This window comes from Musa acuminata, chromosome BXJ2-1, assembly GCF_036884655.1.
Source record: "Musa acuminata AAA Group cultivar baxijiao chromosome BXJ2-1, Cavendish_Baxijiao_AAA, whole genome shotgun sequence".
NCBI classification, from domain to species: domain Eukaryota; kingdom Viridiplantae; phylum Streptophyta; class Magnoliopsida; order Zingiberales; family Musaceae; genus Musa; species Musa acuminata.
This window is the reverse complement of record NC_088338.1, coordinates 30158367-30186134: the sequence shown is the minus strand read 5'-3', so window position 1 is coordinate 30186134 and position 27768 is coordinate 30158367. Positions and strand designations below refer to the sequence as shown.

Genomic DNA, 27768 nt, shown 5'->3' with positions numbered 1-27768 from the left:
ATTAGTACCCAGATCTTTTTTGACCTGACATTGTGATGATGCGTGACCTAAATGCTTGATCAGATTCTTTTCAACATCTCCCTCCTTTTGCTGGGATGGAGGGAACTAGAGTGAGATAGATCCCCCGGCCGAACAATTAATTACCTGAGGAACTTGTGCTGAGTGGGAGCTGGCTAGTTCTCATCCCGATTAATTTCATATTAAAAATAAATAAAATTAAGATTAATTTATAAATAATATTTAGTATCAGAGTTTAATTAGTATTTAAACATTTAATCTCCCAAGTGAAAAAAATTAATGTTACTTGTAAGATTTATTTTTAATTTAAATATTTTGATTAATCTAAATGATCACAACTGTGATATAAGAATCTCAAGGCATTAATTAAGCTGAGGAAGTTATCCTCTTGACAGAAAAATTTGCTGAGGTCTGCAATGATCTCTGAGAGTGCGGCACTGTGTGAATGACGGGAGGGAAGGAAGGCTACATCAGTTCAGGTATCCAACCCTCAATTCTGATCCGCAATTATAACAAGAAAAGACTGCTACTGCCATCATTTTCTTCCACCATTATTCCCGCTGGTTGAGCTATGATAGTTTATGATAACAAACATTGCTATTAACAACATGATAAGAAGCTTTCGATTCTTCCTTCCTATCATCAAAAACACCCATAATCAACTGAATTGGATCCATCACTCCCTTCTTAATTAGCAATCAAAAAGTGAATGAATGGACAAAGTGAAGTGTGTAATAAAGTCAAGAAAAAAAAAACTCTTCTTTGTTAACTCCATGACACCATAGTCAACAAGCACAACCCCACCACCCAAACTGACCTGTCACCGACCACCCCGTTCTCCACACTTCCTCAGGCATGATGTACGATGCACTTATATTAACAGATGAGATGCAGCTGTACTGAGAGTGCGAGTAAGAGAGAGAGAGACACACACACAAATATGGACGCATTGATTACAATTTAAAGTCTGTGTTTGGATTTACATCCCACAGCAAAATCCAAGCGATCTTCACAATTACAGAAGTACTTGACACATTATAACTTGGAAAGAAAAAGATAAAGAGGAACCATGACATCATTCTTCTTCAGTCTTGGTGTCTCTTAGCTCTCTTTCTTCCTTTCCGCAGTTCCTTCTGCTTCGGTTTCCAATCATCATCATCAGCTTCTTCTTCTTTTATTACCATTGCTGATCTGACTGCTGTTGATAGTAATCATAAATGAGAACAAATGTATAATTGGGAAACAGCAAATAGAAGGTACAGTTGGCAATCCCTCCTCAGGCCGACGCCTCTTCCTCGGCCTCCTTTTCCTCCATCTTCTTCATCTTGCTGTGGACATTATTACCCGTCTTTACTCCGTAGTATTCCACATACCACTTCACAAACTTCTTTAGCCCGGTCGCGAGATCGGTCGTCGGCCGGTAGCCGAAGTCTTTCTCGGCCAAGCTCACGTTGGCATGCGTGTAGGGCACGTCGCCGTTCTGCGGCAGCGTCACCACGTTCTTCTTCGCCTTCTTCCCCAGCAGCTCCTCCAGGATCCCTACCATCTTTGCCACCGGCACCGGCGACGTATTGCCGAGGTTGTAGACCCGCAGCTGCGCGGGACCCCGCTTCTTGCTGCCGCTGCCGGTGCTCGGCTTCGCGGTGTCGAGCGCGCAGAGGCAGCCCTTGACGACGTCGTCGATGTAGGTGAAGTCGCGCTGGACGGCGGCGCCGTCCTGCATGCGGAAGAGGGTGATGGGCTTGCCGGAGATGATGTCGTTGGTGAAGGAGAAGTAGGCCATATCGGGGCGGCCCCACGGCCCATAGACGGTGAAGAAGCGGAGGCCGGTGATGGAGAGGCCATAGATGTGGTTGTAAGTGTGCGCGATGGCCTCGCCAGCTTTCTTTGTCGCGGCGTAGAGCGAAGCAGGCCGGTCAGTGCGGTGGAGTTCGGAGAAGGGGGTGGCGGTGTTGAGGCCGTAGACGGAGGAAGAGGAAGCCCAGACGACGGCGGGCTGGGGATCGGCGTGCTTGGCGGCGATCTCGAAGAGGGCGACTAGTCCGGCGACGTTGGAGGCCACGTACGACTGGGGATTGCGCATGGCGTAGCGGACGCCGGCCTGGGCGGCGAGGTGGAGGACGTGGGAAAAGGGCACGACGTCGAAGAGCTTGGTGAGGAGCGGGGTGTCGTTGATGTCGGCGTCCAGCACCAGGACGCCGTGGCGAGAGAGGAGGGACTGGCGGGCGCGCTTGAGCGAGGGGTTGTAGTACGAGTTGAAGTTGTCAAGCCCGACCACGCCGTCACCGCGCTTCTTCAACGCGAGCGAGCAGTGGGTGCCGACGAAGCCCGCGGCGCCGGTTACGAGGACGGTGAGACCAGAGGGGCTGCGCGGGGTGGCAGATCGGCGCACCTCCCGCTCCCACGCGGCGCCGCCATAGGTGACAGCGGAGGAGAGAAGGCTTCGGTGGTTAGAGTGAGCAGCGGAGGAGGCGGCGGCACCGGAGTGGTAGAGGAGGAGCGGAGGGTAGTGGAGCGTAAAGAGGAGGATGAGCACTACGGTGGCGAGGATGGAGGCGCGGAAAAGGAGGTGGGAGGAGGCGGCGATGACCTTGGTACTGTTAATTCGGCGGAGGAGGTAGCCACCGTGGCGCTCTAGCTTGAAGCTCTTGCTCGTGTCCGGCGCAGAAGCCATTTCCTCTCCTCCTCAATCACGCAGCAGTGACCAAATGGCAGCGGTAATGGAGTTCCTCTTTGTGCTGGGCTGAGGAACTGGAGGCGGAGAAGGGGAGTGACGGATATAAAAGGGAGGAGGAAGCCAGTGAGAAAGTGAACGAGTCGAGTGATGACAGAGAAAGTAGAGAGAGAACAGAGACAGGTGGGGTGGAGTGGGGCCTCGAGTGAGGTTGGCATCGGTTGAATCAATGCCACCTGTTGCTTTTCCTTCCTTCTCCAAGCCAGTAACAACAGCACAGTAGTTCGCAGAGGCGAAGAGAAATGTGGGCGGTGGTTGAAGCGGAAGAGAGAAGGGGGGGGCGGGGGTTGCGGCATTCCGAGTTGACAAAAGCGTTCGATGGGGTGCACCGACAGTCGCCATGTCCTGACAGAAGACAAAAGCTCTGCATTTGGACCACTGTGACTAAATTGTTGCTAAAACAGACGCATGAGATTACAGACAACAGCTGCATGGAAGATGATGATAGTAACAGGTTGCATAGCAATATATCTTATCGGATAGGGTGACTACTGCCAAGCTCAAATTCAGTGATTGCACACCAAATACTTGTTGTGATAGATAGATTCTACACTCAAGAACGAAGTAGATCCTCGCTATCCTAGCTAGAGAAACAAGTACGACCATCGTCGATCACCTGCGTCTACCAGATGGCATCACATATTCCTGACGATGGAGTCTGCAGTAGGGTCGGTGATTCAAGACCGAAACAAACTGCAGTATTGCTTGTTTTATACGTGTATGGGTTGGTGGTAGCCTGGAAATCACATGTGAGTTTGGATAATTATATCGAACTTACATGCCTGTCTCTGCTCTTTGCTTTTAGACAACAGCCTACGAGGAGTGGCACATGCCCTTGGCTTTAACTCGTGGTGGGATAGTTCTGGACTCTTTGTGTTTCTTTTGGAAGATGGGCTTATGACAGCAGTAAAGTCTGGAACAGGTCACTCACGTTTCCCATGCTGTCATTAATTAGCTCACAGACCACAAGGTAAGGTGCGTCGAGGGTCATCATGAGGAGAGGAAGGATTTGACAGGTCTCACTCATGCATGGGAATCGGGATGGGGCCCCTAATTTTGTTCCTGGTTGATCTCATCTTTCCTAAAGCATATGTTGGACCAAAACTAATTTGTACCCATGTTTACAGGATACAGAAACCATACAGAGTATGGTTTTGCGCATCTCTCTCTCTCTCAGAGGTATACGTGCATGCATATCTTTCCATATAAGAACACTGTAATAGTCACCAGGTAATTTAGATATGTGCTCTCAGAAGAAGGATCTACCAAGTTGTAGATGCGTGTTGTCTCCAGCGTAGCACGTGTTTGATACCATGGAGACGAAACACTGTCTTCTTCAATCAACACGCGTTTTTCTACTGTTTCACCACAGAATCACGGACTAGAGTAGTCTGAGCCAGTCAAAGTGACGAGAAGAGAGATGTGCAGGTCTGAAAGAGAAGAAAAAGGACACCAGTGGACACCGACTCTTCTTGCAGACTTCCTCCACAGCCGACATTTATAGGCTACAGCGGAGCACAAGTCTGAGTTCTGGTACATATCATTAAGATGAACATGCACAGCACACTTGGTCTATGTATCAACTGTCGGCAGGGATTTCTATTCATATATGCATTTGATTCGAGATTATTAGGATTTTGCAAAGTGTGGCTTGTTTATTGTGGTCCTGAGAGCCTACAATTTTGCACATTGATTCATTAATTGTCGGCAGACTGGGAGATCGGTTGGACCAGAGAGAAAATGAAGTGATGAGAACTAGCAATAGCATTGGGGACAATTTCAAACCTGAATCTGGAATGATCCTTGCCTGATATTTTCGATCTAATTCAGATAGGTCACCAGATTCACACATGTTAATGTGGATAACCTTACTGCACACAGAAATCAGAATCTGTGTTCAGGAGTTTGGGTTGGATTCTGATCATTCAACTCTTCTGAAATTTTAAGATTTTGCATCCTATTTAAATATAAATGAATATTAATCCACTAGTTTACATTGGATCATGTTGAAATCCTATTCAAAAATACTTTTAACTAATATAATAATGGACCATATCACCTTATGAACTGATCCAATCAATTTTGGTTTCTTTAGGATACAAAAAATGGGGAGCATTAATTGAAAAAAGTCCAAAATGACCCGAATTTACCCAATCTCTTTCACTTTTAGAGTGATTAAGGTTTGGTTGGCTATATATATATATATATATATATATATATATATATATATATATATATATATATGAAGACTAGTCGAAACTAAATCAAGTTGGTTCAAGATAGGAAGGAATCAAAAGTTGGCTCGTCGTCTTAATTCTAATTCACGATATTGGGGCTACTTCAATCTTATTCACGTTAAATGCAACTTTACAAGTATCTTTTTAGGGAAAATGCTGATAATTTTTAAAAACACAAATGAATAAATAAAATACTTATTAATTATGATCAATAACGAGTTCCTAAGACACGAAATCATAGGTATAATGGTGCGATGATAAGTTTGAGCGAAAGAAAATAATTCAAAATAGTTTAAGACCTATTTCACTATTTTTTTTTAGAAATGATATGCATCTAATTGGGTGCATAAAATTATCATCAACTAATACTCTTTTTTCTTTCATATAGTCTAATTTTGATAAATATATGAAATTTAGAGTTTCATCGGGATTGTCAAAAATAGAATAGAGATGGATGATGAAATATAAAGAGAAATAACTTTTGTATATGAATAAATACTAGCAGGCCATAACACACAGCAGAATTAAATGGAATCACAATCAAATATAATACCAAGATTTATATGGAAAAACCTTCCAATGTGAAGAGTAAAAACCATGAGGCAAACTAGAGATGATCCAATATAAGAATAATGAATATATAAATCTCAATCTCTTACTCAAAACCCTAGCAACAGGACCATGTCATTGTGCACAATATCTAAATTCTCTCCAAGTAATCATAGCAAGAATCTAGTGTAAATCTGATCTAACTTGAGATAAGAATACTATCTAGATGATTGAGAACAGCCTCTCTACGTTATCCTTATTTTCTTCTCTTTCTTTCTCTTATTTTTCTACCCCTTTTTTAATCAAGTTCTACTACAATTTTTCTTCTTATTGTTGTAGTTTTTCTCCTCCCAAAATCACAGCTATAGCATTCCCTAATTTGGATCTAGGGTTTAGAAAAGAGGGGGGTGGGTTGTGGACCGTTAAAACTCACCATAAGCTGAACCTATTGGCTATCAACCCAAGAATGGAAACTTCAAATTTCTCATCCTCTGCTTCTCAACATGAATCACTTTGCCGTTGCTTTGAGTTGCACAAGTAAGAGAGCAATGCCTTCTTTCCTTCCCTTACAAGTATTCCCCATCCTCAAGTCCTAAACAAAGCTTATTCACACACTGGGGCGCATATCGAACCCACTCGAGCCAAGCTGGGAGATGGGCATAGGTATGATTTTATTCTTAGCTTGAGCTTTACCCTATTTTTATTATTTTCATTAGATTAACAAACGATTTAGTTGACATAATCATTGGATCCATTGACAGGGATAAAATAGGGTCTGATTCACCATTCTTTTCAATAACATAATTTTAGTTTGATCCCTTTCTAATATTTTATTGCTTTAACATGGAAGAGACATCATATCTCCATGATTAAATGCTTACAAAAGTGTTAATACTCAACAAAAACCTTCGCAGCATAACGTTTCATCTTATAAAAACATTTAGAGTTAAAGAAAATAAATAATTTCATACTGAATAGTAATAGATAAAAAACAAAGAGAAATAATCATTTAAAATGATATTAACTAACATATGCTAGTGGGATCTATTGATGTCGTAATTAGAAGATGCGAAACTATTAGTAGTACGGAGATGAGGAAAAAATTAATAAATTCTATAAAAAATTATAAATAAAGATTGAAATATTCTTAATTTATCTAAGGCTGTGGATTTCTACATAGTCCAATGATTGACAAAATTTTTTTATAAATATTTTTCACCTCAAATAGTTGGAATGTTGCGGTCTTATTATTATTGTTATTGTTGTCGAAAGTATATATATATCTTTAGATTATTTTTATTTTTGCCGGCCTTTTGAGCCATTTGTTTCAAAAAGAGCTTCAGAAATTAATGCATCAAACTGAAACAAGAATTCATGCAAGATTTACAAAAATGAAATTTCTAAAATGTGGATATGATTGTTAAGAGACTTGTGTGATCGCTTTAATTAACTACCTAAGTTATATAACTACATGTATGATTAGAATTGTGGGATATCTCTTCTCTGTTGGGGTAAAAAAAATAAAAAGAAACGTATACAGATTTTAATTGAGAAAAGTTATAAATATTTAAATAGTAAAGTTAAAAAGAACTGTACATGCAAAGGGAAACCATATCCCTACGACGAGATGAAATTATATCCTTACGTGCAAGTTTAATTAAGATTTCTACATCGAGATTAATATGATGGTGTCCTAGTGATTTGATTTAACCTCTCTCTCTCTGCGAAATAAGAAGTAAAACTAAACTAAACAATGAAATCAAGGAATAAAATAATAGAAGAGAAATACTTTATTAATACCCATTAAAGTTACTTGGAACTCTATTTTAGATAGCTTAACGAGTGCTCCAAATGTTACATTTAAAGGTCATAGTCCAAAAAAATATCCTTCGATGACGGTAGTTATTACAACTACTCAATTTAATTAAAATAATATTTTTTTAAAAAAATTCCAACCCTCGTGCTGTTTTGGCTTATGGAGTCAATATAGACGTCATTGGTTATTAGTGTGGAAAACTTCAAAATATACTCAAAATTTGAGGTTTATCCAACCCAAATTGAATTATGTTGAGCTATTTTATAAGTCAATAATACTAGTGATAGGAGATACATTATCATCTGACATATCATCGTCGTTATAACGCCCAAAGAGAAAAATAAAATAAACGAGAAAGGTAATCATAAACTTTATTTTCATTATTTATGATGAAAAAGATAATCACAAGCTTTATCATTTATAATAAGATATAAAAACTTACCTCTGATATAAAAAGAGGGGATTTCCTTGAACTATTAATGTCCACACTATCGGATTATTAGCTTGAGTATTTGAGGGAGTAGGTCTCAGGAAACCTCTTTCGACCTTGGTTTTCATGTGTGTGGTACCTCGCGACCTTAACATTTTCACATCGGAGATACCTTGAACGATCCTATGCATCTGAGTCTGAATTGTGTTGGATTGTCTAAAATATTAACGATATTTTTTCCTAAGAGCTAACAACACAACACATGTTTAGATTATAACTATACAGAAACCATAGTTATCGTCTTCTTATGCCTTCCATGAGCCAAAAGAAAAAAACAAAAGGGCATGCAGGAGACCAAGTTCTAACGTTTCAAGATCATATAAACGTATGGAGATTTTCAAACAAATGTGGGTTGTTGTATTATCATTTGACGGTCAAGATTCAAAACCTAATCCAAGCGATGAGTTACGTTCTTCTCGTACTGAAGTGTATCTATGCTCACAAAATACAACAAAGCCAGCTTGCTACGATGTCATTTTTATTGCTGGTAAGAACCTAAAATAGGACTAAAACATATCATATTCTACAAATATCATACGTGCATGGTCTAGTAATGCACAGTTATCAAAATCAGATCGGATATCAATGTGTTCAGGTCTCGAGTCATTAGATCAATTGATTAGACCATAAGATCAATAAAAGATTTCATAATATAAAAATTAAATAAACATAAAAAATATAAAAATATTATAGTTAAAAAGAGGTAGTGACAAGAGAGCAAGAAGCCGAGGGGATGAATACAATAGTTCTTTATTTCTTTCTCATAAATACAATATAAAAGATTCTCAAGATATCTCCAATGTCTTTGAAAACAAATGAAGAATTGATGGCATTTTAGTCGCAAACATTTTAATTAATCAATCAAATGAATGATCAATGATCCGATTCTCAATTTTTTTATCTAATCGTCTGATCTATACTACTATAAATATGTTCGAAGAATCTTCTCAAGTTGTTGTGTTTTGTCCCAAGAGAATTAATATGATGCAGGGTGAGATCTCAATGGATGTGATAGCAAGGCCATTTTATCACTTGTAATGTCCCGTCACGTATTTAGGTCAAAAACCCGCTATTCGTGAAGAATCACATTTCTTGATAGTCCCCCGTGGCTGCTTTATCACAGGAGTTATGCTGATGAATGACTTTTGAACTATGTATGATGATGCATGTGCGAGTCGACGATTCCTCCTATATTAGGTTAATTTTTATTATGGCATGATTATTAGTAGCACAAGACTCATATATCTTATGATGGTTTGTTCAAACACCCACTAACATTAGTGGATGAACAAGCCAATTCTAATTGAGTTTTGCTTCACGATAATAGAAAGCTTTAGCCGGTATAGAAGGATCAAAAAGCAATATAGCTAGAAATGCATAGTTGATACAAGTCAGACTATCCATGTGGTATAAGAGGTTACGGGACACCTTTGATAAGACCCTAAAGTCTTATCGTAAAAAAGAAGAAGAGAAAGGAATGATCACTTCAAGGGGATCGGCCTCCTAGGGTTTGTCAAAAGACAGAATAGTATTTTTCATAGATTGATTCATTCATTCAAGAAAGAGTTACATCACTATTTATAGTGTTCTACCCAAAGCCCATCAGGACTTGAACTCTAATAATAAATAAATATTAAATAAACCTCTACTTGACTTTAACTGAACCAAACTGACTCAATAAACAACTGAACTAAACAAACTCGATAAACATTATTCAAAAGCTTAGAAAAAGGATCATAATAATTCCTCCCTCTTCAAATCAGCCTTGTCCTCAAGGCTGAGTAGCATCAATCTCGGGGAGCTTCTCTTTCAGTACTTCAGTCATAGGCTATTTGCAATGCATCACAACCTGTTGATCAAGTAAGTATGGTCTCCACTTTTTAACAGTGTAAGTAATAGGTCGGTCTTTCAGTATAGTAATCATTGCAAAAAACTCTTGGCCTTTGCTATCACAAGTTAAAATCCATCCATCAATGGATCTTTACTTCGAATATGTCACAACTTTCAATATGGTGGGCTAGTTGGGCTGTAACTTTCACGTCCATAAAATTATTAGTACTACCTATATCAATCAAAATAGTGACAGGCTGATGCTTCAAAGTTCTTCTGATTTTCATAATTTATGGGTTAGCATAGCCAGCCAATGCATGCACTGTATGTGTGATGGCTTCAATATCTTCATCAAGTTCCACACATTCATAATCGAAGTCCAACTCTTCTGCTTTCGGTTCTTCTCTAATTGGCTCAATCATTAGATGTTGCCCTTGTTTACATTGGTGCTTCATACTCCACTTTTCATCATAGTGCAAACCCCTTGCTGATCTTTCCTTACTAATTTTTTTCTCATGTAGATGTGCAAATGAGATCGCAGCTATCATAGTGCGGGGTTGACGAGCCTTAACTTCACACCAGATCTTTGGATTAAGTCCTTCAATAAATGTATCCAAAAGTTATCGTTCCGACCAATCTCTAGCTTGATTTGACAATCTTTCAAACCTACTCTGATATTCTAACACTATAGATGTTTGATAAATTTTGTCGAGCTGGCCATTAATATTCTCATATTTGGATAGGCCAAATCGAACAAGAAGCCCTCTTTTGAACTTCTCCCACGAAGGAACTCCGTAAACAGTTTCATACTAATCGTACCACTGAAGTGCATCTCCATCGAGCTGGATTAAGGCTATTTCCACCTTGGATTCTTCTGGAGTTCTGTGAAAATGGAAAAAAATTTCTGCCCTAGAGATCCAACTGGTCAGATCTCCATCTTTCCATCTCGGAAATTTCACCTTCATGTGTAAGTAGTTTGTGTTACAATCTTGGGGCCTTTTTCCTATATTTTCAGATCTATGCAACGTAAAACTTGAGCCCCCATTTTGTTAAAATTTATAGAGGCTCTCTAGTAGGCTTTTTTTGAAATCATTAAGTGTTTCTTGCAGCCGGTTCTCAATTCTGATTTCCAATGCTTCCATTTGTGCTTTCATTGAGTTATCGATGGCCATTTTGTAAGACTGCAAATCTGTAATCTCAACTCTTGTTTCTGGTGTCAAGACTAGGGCATAAATCGCTGCCCTACTCGGTGCTATTGTTGTGATGCAATCGATGGTAGCACTATTAGAATAAAGGGTTGCTGCGAGGATGTGGGGATGTAGTTGCGTTCGCTGCGTGGGAGGCAACGATGCTTGCTGTGGTCGCTGCATGAAGGGATCGCTACTACTGAGGGCTGGGAGGCAGCGATGGTGGTGCGGCTGGGGCAGCACTGCCAAGGGCTCGCCGCTACGATGGCTGCGACGGCGTGGATGGAAGGCAGCGTTACTCTGTCTCTATCACACTGCGGAAGGAGGCACTGGTGAGAGGCAACGATGCTTGTTGTAGTCGTTGTGTGGAGGGATCGCTGCTGCTGAGGGCTGAGAGGTAGCGATGGTGGTGCGGTTGGGGGCAGCGCTGGCAAGGGCTCACCGATGCAGTGGCTGCGACGGAGGAAGAGTTGCTGCCCTGTGTTTTTGTCACTGCATGAGATGAGAGCGCCAAGGCTGAAAGGCAACAGTTGTGACTACTGTGACCCAAGGAAGCAATTGCCGAGTAGCCGGGTTGAGGTTGCGGTGATGGCAACCGACAACTGCAGCAGCAGAGGCAGAACAAGAGGGAGGTGGTGTTGAAGCGGTCAAGGTTGAGGCTGTAGTGGTGGCAAACGGCGGCTGCGGCAACGATGCAGAGCAAGGGGGCTACAGCAATGGTGCAGAGCGAGGGAGTTGAGGTGAAGGCTGTGGTGGCTGGCAACAACGGTGGTTGCTAGCCGGAGCGCAGCGGCGGTGGTGGAGAAGGAGGCAGCGAGGGTCGTGGCTCTGTTTCTGCAACCATTGCAACGAGGGGCTACAGCAACCGGCGGCTGCGACCCAAGGTGGGGGGGGGTAGGGGGCACGGCTAGGCTTGTGACTGGGAGGTGGGCGGTAGTGATCGAGCGGTCGGGAAGTAGTGGCGGCGGTGGAGAAGGAGTTGCCTTGCAGCGGTAGTGGGGAAGAAGGAAAGCAGGGGCTGCGGCAACCGGCGGCTGCGACCCAAGGGGGGGGGGGGGGGGTGCGCATGGCTAGGGTTGCGGCTGGGAGGCGGGCGGCGGTAATCGATCGACCAGGAAGCAGCGACGGCGGTGGAGAAGGAGTTGCCCTGCAGCGGTGGTGGAGAAGAGGAGCAGGGCTGCGGTGGAGTGGGACGCTGGCAGCGTCGTCTCCTGGCAGCGATGGTGGCTCGGGTGGGAGGCGGCGGTGGACTCTGGCCGGAAGTGGGGCAGAGTCGGTTGCTAGCCGAAGAGCAGTGACGAGCAGCGGGTGGGCTCAAATGATAATACCATAAAGGTCTTATCGTCGATCTGATACTAATTGATAAGACCCTAAAGTCTTATCGTCACTCTGATACCGATCGGCCTCCTTGATCGCTTCGAGGGGATCGGCCCTCCTTGATCGCTTCGAGGGGATCGACCTCCTAAGGTTTGTCAAAAGACAGAATAATATTTTTCATAGATTGATTGATTTATTCAAGAAAGGGTTATATCACTATTTATAGTGTTCCACCCATAGTCCATCAGGATTTGAACTCTAATAATAAATAAATATTAAATAAACCTCTACTTGACTTTAACCGAACCAAACCAACTCAATAAACAACTGAACTAAACAGACTCGATAAACATTATTCAAAAGCTTAGAAAAAAGGTCATAACAACCTCTATCTTCAAAGTCTAAAGGATTTATTAGCATTTCGTACTAAAAGTCATAATCATTTTACCCTTTTATTCCATATTAAGATGTGGTGGATGCACTCCACTGAGTTCATCTCCATTATTACCAGAAAATTTTAGAGATTAGAGATTCATAAACTTACACTTAGGTATAGATTTGAGGCAGGTACTATATATAATTAATAAAAAGGTCAAGTTTCTGGTTCCACATTCTTTTCATAAAGGAATACTACAAAAATATGCGTTAGGGACCCACAACGATCGTTTGGTATTCCCTTCAATTATGTTCTTCCTCGAGTCATAGATTTCTTTTTATGATCTACGTAAAGTTGGCCAGCAGGCAATGATCCCCATGGTTTGTGCAAGAGAATCCTATGCTGGTTCCCATGGGTAGTGATACGACGGTCCCCAAGACACATTAGGTCAAAATTCGTACTAATGTATTGCTCGGCCTCGGGAGCCCTGAGACGACGCTGCCCCCAAGACACGCCAAGTCAGAATCCGTACTGATACGACATATTTTAGCTCCCAAGACACATCAGGCCAGAATCCATACTAAGGCACTGCTCGGCCTCAAGAGCCCCGAGACAAAGTCACCCCCAAGACACACCAAGTCAGAATCCGTACTAAGGCATTGCTTAGCCTCGGGAGCCTCGAGGCGGCGCCACCCCCAAGACATGCCAAATTAGAATCCGTACTAAGGTACTGCTCGACACGTCTACCACGCTAACCTATGTACGACCGACCCACGTACAATAATATAAAGACCGCTGACCAGCATCTGGCCAAGGGGGGTAAAAAAATCAATCGATCACTGGACTGACTTGCTCGTCGGAGGGGCCTCGTCGGGTGATCCTAACGAGGGCCATTTTTGTAGGAAAACGCGACCACCTCACGAAGATGAGCTGCTAACCACCCAAGAATCGTTGTCTAGTGCATGAAGGAGAGTAGCCAACCGGCCCGGATCCCAACCAACACCAACCAGCACTCCTTCCTGAAGGTGCGACCACCTCATGAAGACGAGTTGCCAACCACCCCGGAGAAGGAGAAACGCAACACGACATACACAACGCCCGGATCAGCACACCAAGGAATGCTGATCAGCACCTCGTCGCGGGGGCCCGGTCAACCTCGACATCCAGCTCAACTGACAGAAGACTCCCGACATTGACCGGTGGACTAGGCCGTGCTGACTCACCAGCTATGGCACATTTGTTCACTAATATTTTGGCGCTAGAAGGAGGGGTAGGAGCATCCCGTGGGAGCTCTCCCCGAGGGAGAACCACCGGGCGATCATCCTTTTGCTGGGCCCGGAGATCAGCCTCTCCCCGTCCTTCAAGATGGGGGGATCCCAGCCTCGACTTCAGATCGCTACCGGCACCCATTCAACGACCCGGGGTTACCACCTCCCGGACTTACCGTGGGACCCTCGATCATGTTGCCCAAGGCGTTCCTCAACCTGACCAAGCAAGTATAAGCAATGACAGGGATGATGCAGACGTTCGTCCCACTCATCCCCCAAATCGTGCAGCTAGTAGCTCCCTCGATTGACCCGACCCGACAAAGGCCGAGCAGGGAGCAGATCGGGATGGGAGAAGCCTGAGACCAAACGACGGACCTGAGAGGTCCGCCCGAGCAGAGCATACTTGCAGCCTACTGAGTCACACTACCCCACTTCGAGCCTAACACCGTATCATCCGACTCAGCGGACGACTCGCTTAGGGCCCAATTGTCCCGGCTCAACCAATGTCTGGACGCGTTCCAGCGTGAGTTTCAAAAATCGCGAGGCGAGTCCAACAAAGGCGACTCGAGCAGGTCCCCTTTCACTCAGGAAGTACAGGATAAGCTGATACCTCTCAACTTCAGGCTACTGACATTGGAGACATACGACGGCGACTCTGATCCCACGGAGCAGGTCTCCGTATTTCGAGCTTAGATGGCCCTCTATGGCACCTCCGATGCATTAATGTGCCAGGCATTTCCGACCACTCTAAGGGGACCGACACGAGCATGGTTTAGCCAGCTACGCCAATCCTCGGTCTTATCCTTCGACCAACTCATCAGGGAGTTCAAGCAGAGCTTCCTTGCCAGCGTGCAACCTAGGCCTTCCATGGCCACCCTGCTCGCGCTATCCCAGCACGAAGACGAGTCGCTCTCTCAGTTTGTGGCACGCTTTGCCATTGAGATATAGGGATTCTCAAACGCTCACCCCTCTCTTATCATGCAGGCGTTTCTGATGGGCTTGAAGCATTCAAGGTTCTTCTGGTCATTGATCGAGAAGCCGCTAGTAACGATCCCCGAGATGCTCCAGCACGCCAACTAGTACATCGCCGCCGAAGCTCTAGTGGCGGGAAAGCGCATGAACTGCAAGAGGCCAAGGGCGAAACAATCCCGGGGAACAACTTCAGCAGCCTCGGTGCAACCCTGCTAGAGGCTCGATTGACAAGAGCTACTGCTCCCGAGGCCTTCGCCGAAAGATGCCTCAGAAGCAACTCCATGTCCTAGGGGACCCATCGAAAGATGCCTCATCATCCAAAATCTCCCGCCGAAAAGCCACTCGTGACAAGTGGTCGACAGGCTCTCCAGATCGGTTCCCGACCTGTGGCCCGCCAGCCCAGCACTTGCCTGAGCCTCTCCAGATCGGTTCCCGGCCTGCGGCTCGCCGGCCAGCTCTTGCCCAAGCCTCTCTAGATCGGTTCCCGACCCATGGCTCGCCGGCCTAGCTCTTGCCCGAGCCTCTCCAGATCGGTTCCCAACCTACGGCCCATCAGTCCAGCCCTTGCCCGAGCCTCTCCAAATCGGTTCCCGACCTGTGACTCGCCGGCCCAACTCGATTCCTATCCGAGCCGCTTCAGATCGCTCCTAATTGGCGACCCATCAGCACCCCAGCTCGATTCCTGCCTGGGTCGCTCCAAGTCACTCCCGACTAGCGACCCGCCAACACTTAATTCGGAGCTGAGCTCACAAACTCGGTCCCCAGACTCAATTCGGAACCGAGCTCACAAACTCCTAGACTCAATATGGAGTTGAGCTTACAAACTCGGTCCCCAGACTCAATTCGGAGCCGAGCTCACAAACTCGGTCCCTAGACTCGATTTAGAACCGAACTTATTTGGTCCCCAGGTCCGATTCAGAGCCAAATCTATCCAATCAGCCTCCAAATCCAACGTCCGAGCCACGCATCTCGGCCAATCCAACGCTCGAGTCGCATCTTGGCAAATCCAACGCCCGAGTCGCATCTCAGCCACATCCAATGCTTGAATCGCATCTCGGCCAATTCCAGCATCCGAGTCACGCATCTCGGCCAATCCAATGCCCGAGTCGTATCTTGACCAATCTAACGTCGGAGTCGCATCTCGGCACATCTAACGCCCTAGTCGCATCTCGGCCAAATCCAACGTCCGAGCCACGTATCTCGGCCAATCCAATGCCCAAGTCGCATCTCGGCTAGATCCAATGCCCGAGCCACACCTCACAGCCAATCTTATGCTCGAGTCACATCTCGATCGATCTAGCGCCCGAATCACCGGCCTAGTCCGTTAAATCCATGTCACTCCACGTCGACCCCCCGACTCGTAGCCCATCAAGTCTCTAACCGAGCCGCCCCGGCTCTCTCGCCGACTTGCAAACTCGGCATCCATAACTCCGAGCCATGCCAAACTCGTCATCCGACCTACGCCACGTCGGTTTCGACACATTGTTTTTGCCTTGTCGGTTTTGCCACGTCGATTTCGACACAACGGTTTTGCCTCATCAGGCCCCTATCTCCCGATCAGTAGAGTCAATCCTGCCCGTAGCATGGGGCACCGCCCCTCTAAATCGCCTCGCAACAAGTTAATCTAGCTTCCCCTTATGAGTGATCAGCCTCACTCCAACCCAGACATGCCGCCCGGCACCTTAAGGACCTTGCGGCATGCCTTGGGGAGGGGGGGAGGGGAGAAGTGATACGACATATTTTGGCCCCCAAGACATGTTAGGTCAAAATCCGTACTAAAGCACTACTCGGCCTCGGGAGCCCCGAGATGACGTCGCCCTTAAGACATGCCAAGTCAGAATCCGTACTAAGACATTGCTCAGCCTCGGGAGCCCTGAGGCGACGCCGCCCCCAAGACACACCAAGTCAGAATCCGTACTAAGGCACTACTCAGCACGTCCACCATGCCAACCTGCGTACGACCGACCCACGTATAGTAATATAAAGACCCCTAGCCAGCATTTGGCCAGAGGAGATAAAAAATCAATCGATCAGTGGACTGACTTGCTCATCGGAGGGGCCTCGTCGGGTGATCCCGATGAAGGCCATTTTTGTAGGAAAACGCGACCACCTCACGAAAACGAGCTGCCAACCACCCGAGAATCGCTGTCCAGTGCACGAAGGAGAGCAGCCAATCGGCCCAGATGACCAACGCCAACCAGCACCCCTTCTTGAGGGCATGGCCACCTCTCGAAGATGAGCTGTCGACCACCCGAGAATCGCTGTCCAGTGCACGAAGGAGAGCAGCCAACCGGCCCGGATCTTGACCAACGGCAACCAGCACCCCTTCCCGAGGGCGCAGCCACCTCTCGAAGACGAGTTGCTGACCACCCAAGAATCGCTGTCCAGTGCACGAAGGAGAGCATCCAACCGGCCCGGATCCCGACCAACGCCAACCAGCACCCCTTCTCGAGGGCGTGGCTACCTCAAGAAGATGAGCTGACAACCACCCCGAAGAAGAAGAGATGCAGCTCGACATACACAACGCCCGGATCAGCACACCAAGGAACGTTGATCAACACCTTGTCGTGAGGGTCCGGTCAACCTTGACATCCAGCTTAGCCGACAGAAGACTCCCGACATCGACCTGTGTACCAGATCGTGCTGACTCATCAGCTACAATACATTTGTTCACTAACAGATAGATTACAAGAAACTTCTTGTCATGGTTTAATCTGATTGTTTATTTACAGAAAAGAAGTTAGAAGAATTTCTCTTAGGATTATTTCTTGATCTCATCGTAAGATTGTTTATTTACAACTTGTGTGTTCATACTGAAGCTGATAATGCTGCTCCCGTGAAAGTCCTAAGTGGAGCAGAAACAGCTTTAACAAGTTTAGATGTGTAAATATTTTACACATTCGTAGAGAAATCTGCATAAACTAAAAGGTTTTGTATATGATCCATTTTAGAGAGACGATTGGCCTCCATATAAACTCTTTTTTGTGCTCTGATGAGTGATTATGATTCGAGTCTAGCCTTAGGGTTACGGGGAAACGAGCTATCAAGTCGAAAAATCCATAAATAATATTTACTATCTTGATCGACAAGTGGATAAGCATGAAATTATCTTTTTCTTTATAGCATGTGAGTCACAATTGCCTATACACAGTGTCAAAACATATAGCTACTCGTTTAGTATAATGCGACAAATAGAATACAATTGATGGACTTTTTGTGAGGAACAAATCGATGATGAGAGGCCCGAATCTTGAGACGACAATGTAATGCGCGTTGTCCTGGGGTCCACCGAGAACCGTGTCAGCTGTCGATGGCGACCACGGTCTTCTTGTTCTTTTCATTTTATTTATTTTATTTTTATTTTATTTATTATTATTATTATTATTATTATTATTATTTAAATAATGATCACTGGTTGCAACTTAATTAAGATGATGGTGTCTAAGGACATGCCTATCTTTGTGTACCAATATTAATATTCTTATATCCGTGACTCAAACTTTAAATTTTATCGCTTCGTAGCTAAGATTTAGCTAAGAATCTTTATCTTCATTCTAAAGAAGTTATTCTTTAAATAGTGTGCCAAACATACAGTTCATCTTAGATAATCCTGCTATGTATCCAAACCCTACCCAGTTCAGTATTAAGTCAAAACTTCGACGCGAGAGAGAGAGAGAGAGAGAGAGAGAGAGAGAGGAAGGAGCATAGGCAGGCAAGCGTTATAGAGAGATTTCATAGAGACTGGGTTGGCTTACACACATGGTAGGGACATGAACGAGGCTAGAGAGAGAGCATAATAGTGAGGAGCAAAGGCATGCAGGCAACCACTGGAGAGAGAGAAGCGAGACTAGGTTGGCTCACCAACATGGTGGGGGCACGAATGAGGTTGATATGCTGCAGCGTGAGGAGATGAGTGGCTTTCAAGTCACTGGAAGCTTCGCCAATCATTCCAGAGTAACAACAGTCGAACTTGGGAAATCTCCTTTTCCACTTTCCTCGAGGCATTGTCTGCACCCAACTCATGCATGCGTGGGTTGGGCTTCGTGGAAGAGGTCACCCAACTCTTGGTTGTTGGTGGGTCGTCGTCACTCCTCTTAGAACTACATGTCCTAACCTAACTATTCTGCCACACCTTGCTCATGGCTCATTTGACGTACCTATGCATTATCTCCTTCGGTTGTGAAGAAGTCAGTGTGCTAGTGTTGAGTCCTTTTCTTTATTATTATTTTTCCTTCATGTCAGATATGTTGGTGTCGATTCTAGTTGTTCCTAAATATTCACTAAAAACAAAATCGATCATTATTCACGGACGAAATTCGTCACTGAAACCCAAAAAATTATCACTAAAAAAGAGTGATAAAATGTTCTATCATTAACCTCTATCAGCCTAATGAGAAAAGATGCATTAGTGACGACTTGTGTTTGTGACCAACATATTCAAATTCTATCATTAAAAATATATAAATGAACAAAATAATATTTCTGTGATAATATATGGTGACGAATGATTTTGTCACTATAAATCTTGATGAACAATTTTAGGGACAAAATAATTAAGTGGTCACTAATGCTTAGTTAGATGAAAAGAGAACTAATAGTGTTGTGGCAAACTAATCTATTCCTAAATATTTAGATAAAATGTTTTAGTGACAAAATACTTGAGTCTGTCACTAATACTTATTTAGACGAAAAGAATATTGATAAATTAGTAATGGTCTGTCCTATCGATAATAATTTTCTTCGCAGCCAATCAATTTTTAATAATTTTACAATCATACCAAAATTTTCAATAATTTCATGATAAAAGTAAAAAAAATTGATATTCGAAGCTTCACAATACAATGTCTCTTTTGTCTAAAATTCAAAAGTAGAGTTGAGACAATAACAAAGTCCACATTATCTCTAAATAAAAAAAAACCACATCATCTTCTGCATCCTGCATAAAAAATATAAACGATTAAAATCTTCACGTCTTAATTCTTCTACATCCAGACATTAATATCATGCACGAAGGCACAATTGCACAATTACATAAAGATAAGATGCAAGGTTAACAAGTGAAGAAAGAAATAAAAAATGAGATGAAAATAAACTAGGAAATGCAATATGCACCTATTAACATGTGAAGAATTATTAATAAGTGAAATTAGATTACTGTTCCAGAAATAAACTAAATTTCTACAACACTCAATTGTATTTATACTGATGATTTGAGATGTTCATCAAACTAAAAGAGATAATATACATACTTCTTATTCTCTTCTTTCTCATCATTCTTTGGTGACACAATACTACAATAATCATCTACCAAAAGAGATTCATTCACTAGCTTGGTACTGAAAGAGATTTAAATAAAAAAAAGAAAACCTTTTTTTTATTTTTCATTATAGACATTTTGTCCCACTTGATAGTGGGAAGCATTGCACCCCTTCGAAGCCTTGATTGGGCTGGTCCATATAACCTGGAGTAACTTGCACTCTAATCCTACTAGCCTTTCTCAAATATTCTTTCTCCATTCCAAGTAGCTGTTCCTCCCATTTTAGTCACATTCTATCTCCTGTTGTCTCTACAATTTAAGATTGTGAATGGGCCTTAACGACGCATTCTATCTCCTCTCACCCTAGTCTCTCTTGCTCATGTGCTGCTTACAAGGCCATCTTTCTACTGTAGTCTCGATAGTTGATCTTCCACCTCCAGATAGATCTTCAGATAACTTCAGAAAAAGCTGCACTTTTGCTTCGGTTATCAATGCTCAGTGTTGGTGAATTCTATTTATATGAATCTAATCAATGCTCAGAAAAGTGATTTTTTCGGAATAAAAATTGATATTATACGTCATCCCAGATTCAACATATATAAAGCAACTAGTATTGAAGCATGCATGACAGGATTTTAAAGTTATATAACGATTTTTATATGAGCGACGAATTTTTGTTTGTGTTAGGCAACAATTACCAAAATATCTCTTAGCATATTCAAGATGGGAGATATAGAATTATAAAAATGTTTAGCAATCATATCTAATTACTAATAATAAACGTGAGATGAAAAAATCATTGTTTTCAGTATGTTCCTTTTGAGTAGACCATATTGAGTAGTACAAGGACCATCGTATTGTTGAGGAGATGAAGTACCGATTCACTATAATTTTTTAATATTTTTTCCATCTTTTTTTTTTTTAAAACTTGTTGACCAACTCTTGCATTTTGCTCTTCCACTTTGTGTTTATCTCTGTTTTAATCTCTACTCATAGCTTTTTAATATCTTGAGCACAATGTGATTTACCTTTTGCTTGACCTTTTTTTTTTTTTTTTGTGTTCCAAGGCTCTTTTAAATATCACATCTTCATTGCAGAGGATGAATCTTCTGAATATTGCTTGACAATAATCTTATTATAATTTTCTAACATTAACAACATAACATTTTTAAATGAGTATCATTAATCAAATATAAAAAAATAATAATAAATTATTCAAACCATAACTTCTTTTGCATAATCATCAACTCATTTATTATTCTTTTGCTTATATGTTAACTCAAAAAAAAAATCTTTCTTAAATGGTTCCTTACCTATGTCTTTCATCTAACACCTAAATTAAAATATTAATATCAAATATAATAACACGAAAATAGATGAGATATTTTGAAAATATTGACAGAGTTCTTTATGTTAGAAATTTTAATGAAGCCAACTTGTGTTTCTAAATCATTGTAATAGAAACACAATAAAACTAATGCGGAAACGAAATAGCGTACCTCCAGCCATTGTCGCCAAGAATTTCTGCAGAGGTTTCTTCTTGAACTTTGGTTCTTCTCGGCTCAGAACTCTCGCTTTAGATGGTGTAGGAAAGCCTTTCGCTTCAAAGAGATGATCGAGCCAAGGGACCAAAATCCTCATGTATATATAGATGTTCTCACATCAAGAACATTTATCATCACCAACTCATAACGTTCAAGAATTAATTCAAATTTGTAACGTTTGGACCATAATGAAGAACTTAATGATATTAAATATTTAATTTAATAATAACGGTTTCATGCATAAAGAATAAGAAACTGAAATCATTTAAACCATAATAAATGAAGAAATTCATGATAATGAATTATGAATCTTAATAAGAACGGTTACGTTATTATAAATAATACGATATTTAATAATAACCGTTACACTTTAAACTCATTTCCTACAAATAATTTAATAATAAGCTAATTAGAATTTTAAATATAAACTAAAATTATAACCTGAATACAAAGAAATTATGTGAAACTCTTTAGAACTAAATAATCTATTAATAGTTTAGTTTCCATTGATCATGTGGAACTATATCATGATAATTTTTTAAGTGTTGGATTATCTTCACTGATTTAGTCATACATTGTATACTACTGTCTTCTCCCCTTCACTGACTTAAGTATCGTAGGGGTCATGTCGGGTAACCCTCGACGCCAGCTTGTCATGCAGAATTGCCGACCACTTGAGGACACTTGGATGACCCAACCTTAGGGAAGAACCTCACGATAAAGAAGATCCCGGCCCGCCTACCCACATCCAAAACCTATCCTCACTAGTAGAACAGCTTCTGACAGGGTAACCTATACAGCTTTACCTTACCAAATCTCCTATGTTAGCCAGTAAGAGGCACTTGGATAAGCTTGCACATTCAATAGTGGATCAATAGTGTCGACTCATCAGTCAATGGTACTCATGATACCATTATTTTGATGCTATAAGTGTTAGGATCAAGAGCACTAAGAGAGGGGGGGGGGTGAATTAGTGCTGCGGAAAACCTTCTACGATAAAATCGTGTTTGTTCGATAAAAGTGATTTTGGTAGGAAAGCCGATTCGTAAATCACTTTAACTTTTGAATAAGTGAGATGCAGCAAAGATATAAGTGCAGTTTGTAGTTATGGTTCAAATCAGATAGTAGGCGCAAACTGAAATATGATATTCGTACGAAAAAACTGATTTACGTCTAAATGCTGATTCGTAAATCACTTGATTAAGCGAGATGCAGTTAAAGCAAGGATATAAAGGCAGTTTGCAGTTATGATAGAAATCAAAACATAAACGCAAACTGAAATATGATGATCGTACGATAAAACTGATTTACGTCTAAACGCCGATTCGGAAAGTACAAAGCTTGAAACCCGATCGTATATGTGCAGAAAGCAATAAGCTTTTGAGGAGATTTGCAGTAAGAATAAGATGCTCAAAGTAAATGCAAACTGAGATTTAGAGTGGTTCGGTCAATCTTGACCTACTCCACTTTTGGCTTCCTCCACCGACGAGGTCACCGACGTCAACTAGAGGCCTTCCTTCAATAGGCGAAGGCCAACCACCCTTTTACAGTTTCACTCCTTTTGACGGGCTTAGGAGACAACCCTTACAGAATTTTCTCTCCTCTCTTTAAAGATCAGAACTTGGAAGAAAAGAGGGAGAAGAACTTTTGGCCTTTACAACAATTTTGAGCTCTAAGAATCACAGAATAAGATCAGGATTTCGGTGTATGTATGCCTTTCAGTGCTGAATGGGTGGGGTATTTATAGGCCCCAACCCAGTTTGAATTTGAAACTCAAAACTGTCAATTCCCGGAATTCTGGGATCTGGCGTTTGCACCGCCTGATTGGAGCGGTTGCACCGCTTGGCAGAGCTCGAAGATTGAGCCTTTGGGCGGTGCCACCTCCTGTCAGGGGCGGTTGCACCTCCTGCCAGAGCTCGAAGACCGAGCTCAAGCGGTGCCACCGCCTGACTGAGGTAGTTGCACCGCCCAGTCTCGCTCAGAGACTGAGCCCAGGCTTGGGCGGTTCAACCTCCTGACAGAAATCAGGGTCTGAATGGGTTGATCCATTCGGCCCAATTTGGGTTTTTCAGGGCCCCAATTGCCCTAAGATTAAGTTAATGGGATCACCTCCCATTTCCAACTTAATCATTATGCTAACTACGATATTTCCTAAGACATTTACTGCAACTTGCTCCGGTGCGTCAATCGCTTCTTCCGGCAAGCTTCCGGTGAACTTCCGTCGATCATTCGATGAACCCTCGGTGATGCTCCTGCGGACTTCCGGCAAACTCCTGGACTTGCGACGATCCACTTGGCGAGTTCCGACGAGCTTCTTTGGTAAGCTCATGGACTTCTCGGATTTGTTCCCGCAGAACCTTCGACGACTGTCCGAACTTTCGTCGAACTCTTGAACTCCCAACGTGATCATTGTCTTGACTCCAGCGCAACTCCTGCTGCACGTCTTCCATCGTAGTTAATCCTACACACTTAAAACAAAACTTCGATCGAGACAATTAATCCTAAGCAATTAACCAAGTTGGTTAGCATGTCATTGGTCCCTCGACGCTTCGTCTGATTCTTCGGCGCATCGTCCTCTCCTGCAGCCTATTGCCCAATCGGCTAGTTGACTCTGCAACTCTGATATCCTTGGCACAATACCCGCTCTTCTTGGCCCGATGCCTGAGTCCACGGCCCGAAGCCTTCTGTCGATACGTCGACCGATCCACCGGCCCGTCGTCCAATCTTCTAACATGTTCCTCCGGCACAACATTGTTAGGATCAAGAGCACTAAGAGGGGGGGGGGGGGTGAATTAGTGCAGCGGAAATCTTTTCGACGATAAAAAAAATGTTCGAACGATAAAAACGATTTCGGTGTGAAAGCCGATTCTAAGATTACTTTAACTTAAGATCAAGCGAGATGACATTAAAGTCAATCTATGAAGGCAGTTTGCAGTTATGATGAAAACCAGAATATAAGCGTAAACTGAAATATGACGTTCGTACGAAGAAACTGATTTACATCTAAATGCTGATTCGTAAATCACTTGATTAGGCGAGATGCAGCTTAAGCAAGGATATAAAGGTAGTATGCAGTTAAGATAGAAATCAAAACGTAAACACAAACTGAAATATGATGATCGTACGAAAAAACAGATTTACGTCTAAACGCTGATTCGGAAAGTGCAAAGCTTGAAACCCGATCGTATATGCGCAGAAAGCAGTAAGCTTTTGAGGAGATTTGCAGTAAGAATAAGATGCTCAAAGTAAATGCAAACTGAGATTTAGAGTGGTTCGGTCAATCTTGACCTACTCCACTTTTGGCTTCCTCCACCGACGAGGTCACCAACGTCAACTAGAGGCCTTCCTTCAATAGGCGAAGGCCAACCACCTTTTACAGTTTCACTCCTTTTGACGGGCTTAGGAGATAACCCTTACAAAATTTTCTCTCCTCTCTTTACAGCTCAGAACTTGGAAGAAAAGAGGGAGAAGAACTTTTGGCCTTTACAATAATTTTGAGCTCTAAAAATCACAGAACAAGATCAAGATTTCGGTGTTAGTTGTGTGCTTTCAGTGCTGAATGGGTGGGGTATTTATAGGCCCCAACCCAGTTCAAATTTGAAGCTCAAAACTGTCAATTCCCGGAATTCCGGGATCAGGCGGGTGCACCTCCTGACTAGAGCGGTTGCACCACTTGGCAGAGCTCAAAGACTGAGCCTCTGGGCAGTGCTACCTCCTGTCAGGGGCGGTTGCACCTCCTGACAGAGCTCGAAGATCGAGCTCAGGCGGTTGCACCGCCTGGCATAGCTCGAAGACCGAGCTCAAGTGGTGCCACCTCCTGTCAGGGGAGGTTACACCGCCCAGTCTCGCTCGGAGACTGAACCCCAAGCGGTGCCACCGCTTGGCTGGAGCGGTTGCACCTCCCATTCTCACTCGGAGACTGAGCCCAGGTGGTGTAACCTCCTGCCTTGGGCGGTTCAACCACTTGGCAGAAATAAGGGTCCGAATGGGTTGATCCATTCGGCCCAATTTGGGTTTTTCAGGGGCCCAATTGCCCCAAGATTAAGTTAATGGGATCACCTCCCATTTCCAACTTAATCATTGTGCTAACTACGATATTCCCTAAGACATTTACTGTAACTTGCTCCGGTGCGTCAATCGCTTCTTCCGGCGAGCTTCCGGCGAACTTCCGTCGATCATCCGATGAACCCTCGGTGATGCTCCTGCGGACTTCCGGCAAACTCCTGGACTTGCGACGATCCACTTGGCGAGTTCCGACGAGCTTCTTTGGCAAGCTCATGGACTTCTCGGATTTGTTCCTACATAACATCCGACGACTGTCCGAACTTCCGTCGATCTCTCGAACTCCCAACGTGATCATTGTCTTGACTCCGACGCAACTCCTACTGCATGTCTTACTTTTATCGTAGTTAATCCTACACACTTATCTCAACATATGGATTAGATAACAAATGACAATTGACTTCATCATCAAAATCCGAGATTCAACAATCTCCCCCTTTTTGATGATGACAATCAATTGATAATGGAGTTAACCTTAACTCCCCGTGTCTATATGCCATACTTGAGATTAGTCTTTCTTGAATTCAAAACCTTTGAATTCAAGAGACATGTTGATAAGTTAAAATCATTTAAACTTATCAATACTCCCATCATGATTCCCATCATGAAGTATCTCTCTGAAGATGATGTCAAGGCTTGACATTCATTTTCAAATTTTACATTACAAGTTTAAATGATGGTAATAGTAGTAATTTATCATATTGTAAGATATCAACATATAAATCTGCGAAGTAAGATTTTGATATCATTACATGATGCACACATTTAAAATGTTTTAGCAATTATTGCATTTCATCACATGGTAAGATATCAATACGTAAAATTACGATGCAAGTTTTTTGTTTGATATCTTGACCTGATACAAACAAGGCATAATGCAAATTATAGCAATCATATCATCTCTTGGTGATGCAAGCATGACATTAATACTCATATATTTCTCCCCCTTTTTCATCAACAAAAAGTATGGTAATTGTGATACCAGGAGAACAATATAAGCAAATTTTAAGCATAAGTGTGATAATTGTTCATGCCTTTACTTGGTTCATGTTATTTTCCAATAGTAAGTGATAGGAAATCAATTATACAAGCATGATATGTAGATCACTTTGAATACTTCTTCCTTTTTATTTGTTATAATCTTTTTGCATGAAGGAGGAAGGCCATTTGTGATACCAGCTATTTGTGAGTTTACACTGAGTGAAGTTAAAACCGATGAGAGATTAAATTATGCTTCAGGTATCAGGATATGTATGTGAAGCAAATCTTTGCAAGTAAAAACACTATCATTCATATTTCAAGATGGAATTCATAAGCAGGAATCATTTCATCAAATCCATTTCAGAAAAATATTTTTCACATATAAGTGTATGAGAAAATCCGATTTTTAGGATACCAATTGTTAAGCGAATCCAAACATGAAATGAACACTTTCATGCATTCAGACAAGATTATGCTACAGATTTTCAAATACAATCATGAAGACAAAACATGCTTATTGTTATGAAAATTTTTGTATTTAGCACATAATTTCCAACTATTGAATCTCGTATTTTGATGATGAAACTACTTGATATATGTTTATGATTTAATCTGCGTTTTGAGTGACGCAGGATGCTTCGGTCAGGATGAGACAATTAAAGTAGGAAAATCATGTTGTGCCGGAGGAACATGTCAGAAGATTGGACGTCGGGCCGGTAGATCGGTTGACGTATCGACAGAAGGCTTCGGGCCGTGGACTCGGGCATCGGGCCAAGAAGAGCGGGTATTGTGCCAAGGATATCGGAGTTGAGGAGTCAACTATCCGATTGGGCAATAGGCTGCAGGAGAGGACGATGCACCGAAGAATCGGACGAAGCGTCGAGGGACCAATGACATGTTGGACAACTTGGTTAATTGCTTAGGATTAATTGTCTTAATCGAAGTTTTGTTTTAAGTGTGCAGGATTAACTACGATGGAAGAAAGACATGCAGCAGGAGTTGCGCCGGAGTCAAGACAATGATCACGTTGGGAGTTCGAGAGTTCGACGGAAGTTCGGACAGTCGTCGGAAGTTCTGCGGGAACTGCTAGTCATAGGTGCCCAGCAAGCCAATCACGTGAGTGATGGCAC

The 27768-nt window shown here is 42.7% G+C and overlaps 1 protein-coding gene across 1 annotated transcript; it reads right to left on the bottom strand.

The window, feature by feature from the left end:
- Positions 1-947: 947 nt before the first annotated feature.
- On the bottom strand, positions 948-2816 carry LOC135599093 (UDP-glucuronate 4-epimerase 6-like). The gene has a single exon (XM_065093825.1). It carries the CDS (start codon positions 2690-2692, stop codon positions 1295-1297), a length of 1398 nt encoding a protein of 465 aa, XP_064949897.1. The 5' UTR covers positions 2693-2816; the 3' UTR covers positions 948-1294.
- Between the last annotated feature and the right edge of the window lie 24952 nt (positions 2817-27768).